Raw genomic sequence first — 9,192 nt, forward strand, 5'->3', positions numbered from 1 at the left:
CTGATCGTCCTTATGGGTGCAAACCTATAGGATGCAAATGGGTATTCAAGAAGAAGCTTAGGCCTGATGGTACTATTGAAAAGTACAAGGCTCGGCTCGTGGCTAAGGGTTATATACCCAAAAGGAAGGTGAAGACTTCTTTGATACTTACTCACCTGTGGCTCGACTGACCACTATTCGAGTCATTTCCTGTTAAAGGTTCTGCCGCAGTTCCTTGTTCTAGTCCTTGTCCTACACGTGATAGGTTCTACTTCATATATGCTACTTGCTATACTGTCTGGTTTAGATATGATAGGCTACGGTTCATATATGCAGAAGCTATTTACCTTCTCTCTGTCAGAACGCATGACTTGTTTTATCTCTACTATATTAGTCATGCTTTATCTAGTATTTCTGTTAATAAAATCATTTGGTAAATTGCTCATATTTCCAACACATAGAAGATAAATCTGCAGCGAGCATACATTAATTAATATGCATATGCATATAAAACTCTATTAGATTGTCAATCAACAAGATTTAAGTAGTCGTTATTCTCCACGTGGGAAGACCTCTTTGCTATTCAAGAACAGAACACGCGACAAATATTCAATCAGGACATGACCTAACAACTCCAGAACTCATATGGAAACAAATAAAATATAGCACTTCAACACTTCACTATTGGGAGGAATGAAAGAAAAATACTCCCTCAGTCCCACAATGCAAGACGTTTTTTAGTGTAGTATTAAGAAACATCTTACATTGTGGGGCAGAGGGAGTATTACTTAACCTTTGTAAGGACAGCGAAGAAGCAACAAAAGTATTAAAAAAAAGTACTCCCTCCGTTCCGTGACGTAAGACGTTTTTTGACACTAATGTAGTGCCAAAAAAAACGTTTTATATTATAGGATGGAGCGAGTAATATCTAGTTGCGCAATAAAATCAGAAGTTCTTGATGATCCACACTTAAAGATGGGCTCGCAGACATTTTGAAGGAAATATGTACTCCAGGGCTAATTTTAGCCTAAGCATGATAGTTCTGAGCATGGGCATTTATTTCTCCACCTTTTTAATGTTTGTAAAAATCCAATATGTTAATCAAGTGAGGCGAAAGCCATGATGGCAAGGCAAGACAACCACATGCAACGCCCGAGGAAGGACCACCTGCCGGCGAGGTAATCCTGTGACACTGTCCGCCAGATCAAGAGAAAGGCCCACATGGCAGTGAGAACATATTGCACCAACCATTAGCAGGACAACAGTCAACGACGACTCGGACGGCAAATGGCCTGAGAACGCCCGGTATCCACCAGGTTTGAGGCTTTATCTTGAATTCGGAAGTCAGTCCAGAACAATTGTCTATGAGTAGTTGTTTGGAAACATTGGTGCCTTTGCTGGTCTATGAGTTCATATCTAATGGAACACTATGTCCTTCAAACACTTAAGCGAGTGTTAAGTGCTTGCTTTCATGGGATGATCGCATTAGGATTGCAGTAGAAACTGCGACTGCTCTTGCTTATCTCTACTTAGCTGCTACAATGCCAATTTTCCATAGGGATGTCAAATCAGCCAATATATTGTTACATGACAATTTTATACAAAGGCATCTGACTTGGGTGATTTAAGGTCTGTATTACTCGAACATACTCCTGTGGCGACAATTGTACATGCATGGTAGGATTGGTTATACTTAGACAGGGAGTATGAACTGACTGGGAGGAGTGATGTTTATAGTTTTGGAGTTGTGCTTGTGGAGCCTCTCATTAGAAACAAGCCAATTTTAAACTCATCTCATTATTTGGTGTAAGCATTTCATCAGGGAACTCTCATGGGAATTAGGGATTCTCGAGTTTTGCGAGAAGCAGCTGCCGAAGAATTGATGTTATTGCATCAATAGCAGAATCATGCTTGAGCTGAAGCAGAGAGGCCGACCATGAAAAAGATGTAAAATTGTTCATACTTGTAGCGAACAATTTCTACCTCGTTCATGGTCAGCCTCTCATGGTTCATGGTCGGCCATGAAAAAGATGTAAAATTGACATCTCTACGCAAAATTGGCGCTAGCTAGCAGCTAACTAGAGATAAACAGGAGCAGCTTATACCGCATGCAATCCTAACGCGGTCGATCATCCCATGAAAAGCACGCATTGGACACTTACGGCGCCGCGTGTGGATTCATGGTTTTCCTCACGCGCCAGCAAAAGCACCATTGCTTCCGTGTTCTTCAGACAGAGCGGCCGCATGGTCTTCCTCCCTCCCTCTGTCAGAAAGCAAAATTCTGAGTTTTAGCCGATGATCAAGGCGCCGAGATCTACTGATTATCAGTTCTCAGCCCACGCACGTTTGCAGAGCACGTATATATGGAAGATCACACGGAAGAATTTCTCCAATTCCACTGACCTCTGGCCGGAAGCGCCGCCTTCCGCCGATCCGGAGCTGGATCGGGCGTCGATCGGGGCTCGATCGACGGCGCGCGCTCGAACTCCGCCACGGTGGCTGGGAGGAGGAGGCTCCGGGGGAAGAGGAGCTCGGGAGGGAGAGGAATGGGGCGAGGGATCCGCGGGGGAGGACAAAAAAGAGTGGAGGGAGACTGGAGAACGTGCGGAGGGGAGTGAAGGAGCGTCTCTCCCACGGGTCGTCACCATCGCCATCCATCGAGCACCACCCACCACCCACCGGTGGTGGCCAGCGAAGCCATGACGCTATCCCCTCACACACTCCGCCCGCCCCTCCTCCTCCCCCTCCCGCTCCCGCCAACTTCAAACCGACGACCGCCGCCGCCTGCTTCCCGCCCCCGCCCGCTCCACCCGGCGCTCGCACGCCGCAGCCGCAGCAGCGTCCTCCTCGCCCGGCCGCCGCGCGCGGGCGCGGGCGCCGGGGACGGCGGTATGGCGTCGCACGGCTCGCACCCCACGCTGCTCGAGCACATGGGCCGGGCCGGCGCGCCCGCCGACCTCGCCGTCCTCGTCGCACACATCCAGGCCGCCTGCAAGCGCATCGCCGCGCTCGTCGCGTCCCCCGGCAACGCCGACCTCTCGCGGGCCAAGCCGGCGGCCGGTGGAACGGCTGCTTCCGCGGCAGGGCGTGACGCGCCCAAGCCGCTCGACGAATTGTCGGTGCGTGCTGGTTCCACGAGTTGTTTGATTTTGGTGTCATTGCGAGATCGGCGCTTGATAAGAGCAGTAGGCCTGGAGAGCTCAAGCATTGGCACACTGAATTATGTAGGGTTTGGATTGGGAATACATGCATTGTTTCAATGCTTTAGCTACTGGATTTGCATTTTTGCTCCTGCTACAAGTTTCTGCTACTATATTAGTTTGCTTCGGTTCAAAGACTGTACATATCTCTGATGGCAATATATGCACCTTGGCCTGAATGGTAGTGAATCCAAATAACCTGAATACTAACTTCATTTTAAATTCAGAACGAGATCATCCTGTCGTCGCTCCAAAGCTCTGGAAAAGTTGCAGTCGTGGCATCCGAAGAAAATGATCTCCCCGTTTGGATGTGCGACGACGGTCCCTACGTTGTTGTCACCGACCCGCTTGATGGCTCTCGCAACATTGAGGTGTCGATCCCCACTGGAACGATATTCGGGATATACGATAGGCTGGTGGAACTCGACCAGCTCCCTTTGGAGGAGAAAGCTCAGCTCAATTCGCTGCAGAGTGGTTCACGCTTGGTCGCTGCTGGATACATCCTTTATTCATCTGCCACCATCTTCTGCATCAGTTTCGGCGAAGGAACCCATGGATTCACATTGGATAGATCGACAGGAGAATTTGTTTTGACGCATCCGTCCATGCAAATACCCCCCAGAGGTAAGTAAGATGCATATGTATATCAGTATTTCTCGCAATAGGAAAATATGTATATCGCTATTTATTAGTTTTCTGATCATCTTACTTATCAAATCTTGATTGGTTCTTTTTACCTAGTTCCAGTTTCACCGGTACTACAAGCTTTAGCAAATCAGACTTCTGAATTTATAGTGCTCAATGGGCATCAACACGACTACACGAGTAACTTTAGAAGGTAGTATTATAGGATAATTTTTCTTATCTGAAATCTGAAATTGTTCCTTCTGCGACTTCAGCTATCCAGTATCCCTGTAACTTTAGAAGAATGCATGGTCTGACAGTTACTTCTATATTCCTCTCAAAATCTGTAATTGGACACAATGTCAGGACAGATATATTCAGTGAATGATGCGCGGTATTTCGACTGGCCAGAGGGCCTGAAGAAGTACATCGACACGATCAGACAAGGCAAGGGGCAGCATCCCAAGAAGTACTCTGCTCGGTACGTGTGCTCGCTGGTCGCTGACTTTCATCGGACGATCATATACGGTGGAGTCGCAATGAACCCGAGGGATCACCTTCGGTTGGTTTACGAGGCAAATCCTCTCAGTTTCCTTGCCGAGCAGGCAGGGGGGCGAGGCTCAGATGGCAAAACCAGAATCCTGTCCATTCAGCCTGTGAAGCTGCACCAGAGGCTGCCATTGTTCCTGGGGAGCATGGAGGACATGCTTGAGCTAGAAAGCTACGGAGATGTCCAGCAGAAGGTCAATCCTGGATACGATGTCTAATGTTAAGCATGAGGTGATAGCTTCAGGTATTGTAATGAGGTAACAGATGTATATGGCAAAATCTACATTTGCAAGCACAGTATTGTCTCTGTATTTTATTTTGTTGCCTTCTTGCCTAGGCAATTGCAGAGTACTGCACGGTGGAGGTCAGAAGAATTTGATGTAGTTCACTGTGAAAACAAAATATGCAATATGGCTTTTTTTTTGTAACGCCCATACATTTTACTCTCGGGAATATATAACTTACGAGCGACCAATGTTAAATATTTAAGGCAATTTTTCTGGCAACCCTTGCATTAGCAGATCCATGTAAGCTGTAGTAGTAACCAATTTTTATGCAGCAACTGAACTTATTCATCAAACACTAGTGCTGAAAGCCCAAAACTGCGAAAATGGAAGGTTATAACAAAGGACACATGAATAAACCCTGCAGATGACCAAAATACATTCCACTCTTCTATCTCTAAGCATGTTCCCATATGAGGAATTGTGACATACAGGCATACAGCCAACATCATTGGCCCTGGCCATACAGGTCACAGTACCACAGCACACAGTGACCATTGGAAGCCAAGAATGACACCTTAGATCAGCGACAGGGAGGCAAACGACAGATTGATCCCTCACATCTATCCATACACTCTATAAACATCTCTGGAAAGCGGGAGGATCACAATGAAGATAGTCACGATGTACAAAAAGATGCCGAATCTGTCCAAAGTCGGCTAAAAAGATCACTGCTCCAACGCAAGCTGCTTGTGCTTGTCCAGATCATTGAGGTAACTCGTGCGAGTGTAGTCCTCTGAATCACAGGAGTCGAACATTGGGGGCTTTGTGGGTCTAGGCTTTCCCATCAGTTCGAGTGATTCCCTATCTCCCTTCATGAAACGGACCACCTGCAACCAAAGGCATCACTTCGTCAGTTTACAGAACTCATTTTGCACTTGAGGCGACAGGGACACCCAAATCACTCACCGATTTCATGCTAGGCCGCAAGTTTGCGCTGTGGTGGATGCACATGGACGCCACTGCCAGGGTGAGTGCCATCTCTTCTGGGTCATATCCAACATCAAGAGAAGGATCCACCAGCCCCTTCATGTTGTTCGACTCGAGCAGCGGTTTTGCCTTTGAAATGATCAAAAGAAATTTATGAATCCAAAGGGTTCAGAAGTATGTAACTATCCGGCTTTATGTTTTCCATGCACATTTTAGGACTACAGTTGAGTCAGTTTGCTCTATTTATATTTATATGATCAAACAATAATTCAGTGAGCTAATTGGAATCTACTTGTGAAGTAGTATATCAGAGCAATCTGCTATACTCACCCATATCACCAGGCTCTGTCTAGAAGAGTCCACGGCTTTCCGCCCTGTCACTAGTTCAAGAAGCAATACTCCGTATGCAAACACATCCGTCTTCTCATTTATGATCCCGTGCATGAAGTACTCTGGGGCCATATAACTGTAAAAGGGGGTAAAATCAAAGTTGAAATAACAATGACACATTGTTTTGGTCCACTAGGAAGATTTTTTCTCTTTTCAAAAAAAAAGAGGAAAGCTCTGGGCTCTGCATCAACTGATGCAAGCAGCCAGTCTGGTGGGAAGCATGAAGTCATCATGAACATGGAGCAGTATTCAGAAATATATGAAACTCACCCGAATGTGCCTTCAATGGGGAATACAACCTGATGGGTGCATTTGTCAGGAAGCCACTTCGCAAGGCCAAAATCTGAAATCTGTGCAATGAGGGAGCAAAAAATGCATCAGTTTACATCATCAGGAGTAGTAGAATGGGCTAGGGCTAGTGTAACAGTAATACGTACCTGAGGTTGATAATCTTCAGTTAAAAGAATATTTGAAGCCTTGATGTCTCTGTGAATTATGTGCCGATGGCAGCCTTCGTGTAGATAAAATAGCCCTTCAGCGATTCCAAGTGCGATATTGAACCGGGCCTTCCACTTGAGGGCTCCCTTTGCACCTGATCAGCCAAGCTCCATTAGTCATTACAATTACAGCACCTCTAAAGTACACTCTTATTTGAGTGGTCCTTTTCATTAGAAAAGGGTATGATCATGCATATGTTTTCAACTGAAGAAGTACTACATGAAGTGATGGTGCAATAAGTATATACATAAATGCAAATTATGAGCTTAATATGCACTCAACGGACATCAGCATTTAAGATACTTTTTAAGTGTTCACGTTGTGTTGGCGTACATGGCAAGATATTTGCTCTATTTCTCCTTTTTTTGGAAGCCACCGCAACAAGTCAACTGTACCATTCATTGCCTAACTAACAAATTGTTCAGAGGACTGTACCATGGAGAAGAGAAGCCAAGCTTCCATGTGGTGAGAACTGAAGAACCAGGTGCAAGCCCCCTTCCACACTGAACCCCAAGAGCTGTGCCGCGTTTGGGTGGTTGACGTGCGCTATTATTCCAAGCTCGGATAGGAAATCGCTGATCCTGTCCTCCTTGTTGCCGCCTTTTGTTAACCTTTTCACCGCCACAAACTGTCCATCAGCAAGCTGTCCTTTGTACACCTCAGCGTGCCCTCCCTTTCCGATCAAATTATCTGGTAATATCGTACATTCAGATGTCAGGCAAAAATGTTTAGAGATAATTAAGACACAAAAAAGTAATTAATTCTGGCCAATAATGGCACTTTTAGTCTACTTGGAAGGAAGAAATAGAACTAGTATTAGGTTTCCACATCATATGGTCACAATTGTTGGAGGTACCACAATCTTGAAAACTGGACAAGCTAAAGAAACTAGTACAGAGTGACAACTGATGACAATAATGTGGTCTGGTACTTGAATTTTCCAACTAGCAACCAGTAACAACCATCATTAACCTAAGGAACAGTTCATGATTAGGACCTCAAACCCCCTTCACTCAGTGAAATCATGGGAGTACAATTATAAACCCATTTCTTTACGGCAAAGCCACATCCCACAAGCTTTGCAATGATAGTAACAGAGCCCAATTATCAAGGGCACTGAATGACAGCAACATAGGAGTTAGTGTTGCATGTTACCTGAACTGAATCTGTCAGTTGCAGCGCAGAGCTCGTCGTAGTCGAAGCTCCTCCATGATGGCCTCCACTTCTCGATCTCGGGGAAGATCTCCGGGGCGATTACGCTGCAGTCCATCTGGTTCTTGCCGCTCCGCATCCTCCCCAGGTACCTTTTAAGCCCCGTGCTCTTGGACCGCTGAGGGAACGTCACCGCCCTGGCCATCAGCTTCTTCCTGCTGAGTATCAGCCCACTGATCAAATTCCTCCACTGCAGCGGCTGCACGCTGCGGCTGGGCTCCGCCGGCTGCTCGACGGAGGAGCTCTCGTCAGAGTCCACGCTGCCGGACACCGATATGTCCAGCACGGCGCGGGGAGAGCTCTGGTCGGTGCACAAGCTGTTCTCATCATTGCAGCTCTTGGAGAACATTTCAGGCACCTCTTTGCCACCTCCATCAGAACCGGCACACTGGCTGCTGCTGCTGTCACTGCTATGCCCCTCACTGGTATCTTCACTCGGTACAGCGGCATCAGTTACCGAACCACTGCTGCCGCAATCCGCATCGGCAAGTTCGCCTGAGCTTCTCCTGCTCTCTTCCTGGGCCGCTCCTTGCACTAACCGGACAGACAAAAAAACAAGATTTACACAAATCAGCAGGAGCAGCCACAACAAGTCTGCATGGCAACAAAACCGAAGTCTCTATTCATGGACAAAACCAACCACCAGCCATGAAAAACAAGACAAAGCCCGCTGCCCGTCGCCGCAAGGTACAAATCATTGTCACACACAAGGCCCCATTCTATTTTTCCATTCCATTCCATGATGATTCATGATAGGGGGACGTTTGTGCTCCTCTGGTTCGGCGATGAAAAGCACATGCTGCCATGTTGATTTGCCAACCCCATGCAGGGATCCCCGCCCCCTAACAAATTGACATCTGCACCACCACCCCCTCCAAAACTGATGCTTTCCTTGCGCCTACCCCGTCCAAGGCTGCAACGGAACGGAATGGAATGGAATTCACCCATGCAGGGACATGTAGGATCAAGTGGGTGCGGATTGATAAAGAAATGTGGATGTCAACTTCGGGGATTTTGGTAGGGGATGGGGAAATTTTTGGGGAATTTGACATGCTAGCAGTCTTTTATTTGGAGAGATACTGGAGACAGCTCAACCTAAAATTTAAAACTGTTGGAAATAGGGCCGGAATCCGAAAACTGATATCAATAATCTCTCCTCAAAAAGACTAAGCTCTTGGTCAGTCCTGGAGCACGTGTGGTGGCACAAATTCAATTCTTGGGATTGAAATGAGGTAAATTAAATTTGGGTGAATTTGACAACCTGCCAGTCTTTTATTTGGAGATATACAAGAGACAGCTCAAGCAAATATATAAAACTGTTAGAAACAGAGCCAGGATCATAAAACTGACATCAATAATCTCTCCAAAAAAGACTAAACTCTCCGTCAGTCCTGGGAACACGTGTGGCGGCACAAATTGAAACTCTTGAGGATCGAAATGGGACCAAAAAAAATAGCTTAATTTTTTATTGCTACTACTACTAAAAAAGATATCCCGCATCTGCTTACTAAAGCACGATAATCATC

At 46.3% G+C, this 9,192-nt stretch overlaps 2 protein-coding genes and 1 pseudogene across 2 annotated transcripts; 1 reads left to right on the forward strand and 2 right to left on the reverse strand.

Annotated features, from left to right (window-relative positions):
* LOC125519760 overlaps positions 1 to 2,636 on the reverse strand; it is a 64,960-nt pseudogene extending 62,324 nt beyond the window's left edge.
* Positions 2,546 to 4,776, forward strand: LOC125519761 (fructose-1,6-bisphosphatase, chloroplastic-like). The gene is made up of 3 exons (XM_048684519.1): positions 2,546 to 3,098; positions 3,407 to 3,803; positions 4,170 to 4,776. The coding sequence occupies exons 1-3, from the start codon at positions 2,679 to 2,681 to the stop codon at positions 4,568 to 4,570; spliced, it is 1,218 nt and encodes a 405-aa protein (XP_048540476.1). The 5' UTR covers positions 2,546 to 2,678; the 3' UTR covers positions 4,571 to 4,776.
* A 211-nt stretch (positions 4,777 to 4,987) lies between these two features.
* LOC125519758 (receptor-like cytosolic serine/threonine-protein kinase RBK1) lies at positions 4,988 to 8,241 on the reverse strand. The gene is made up of 7 exons (XM_048684516.1): positions 7,610 to 8,241; positions 6,890 to 7,144; positions 6,394 to 6,548; positions 6,227 to 6,306; positions 5,897 to 6,032; positions 5,546 to 5,695; positions 4,988 to 5,466 (listed from the first exon to the last, which is right to left on the reverse strand). Exons 1-7 carry the CDS (start codon positions 8,013 to 8,015, stop codon positions 5,305 to 5,307), a joined length of 1,344 nt encoding a protein of 447 aa, XP_048540473.1. The 5' UTR covers positions 8,016 to 8,241; the 3' UTR covers positions 4,988 to 5,304.
* Between the last annotated feature and the right edge of the window lie 951 nt (positions 8,242 to 9,192).

The sequence above is a fragment of the Triticum urartu genome, chromosome 7 (genome assembly GCF_003073215.2).
Source record: "Triticum urartu cultivar G1812 chromosome 7, Tu2.1, whole genome shotgun sequence".
Classification (NCBI taxonomy): domain Eukaryota; kingdom Viridiplantae; phylum Streptophyta; class Magnoliopsida; order Poales; family Poaceae; genus Triticum; species Triticum urartu.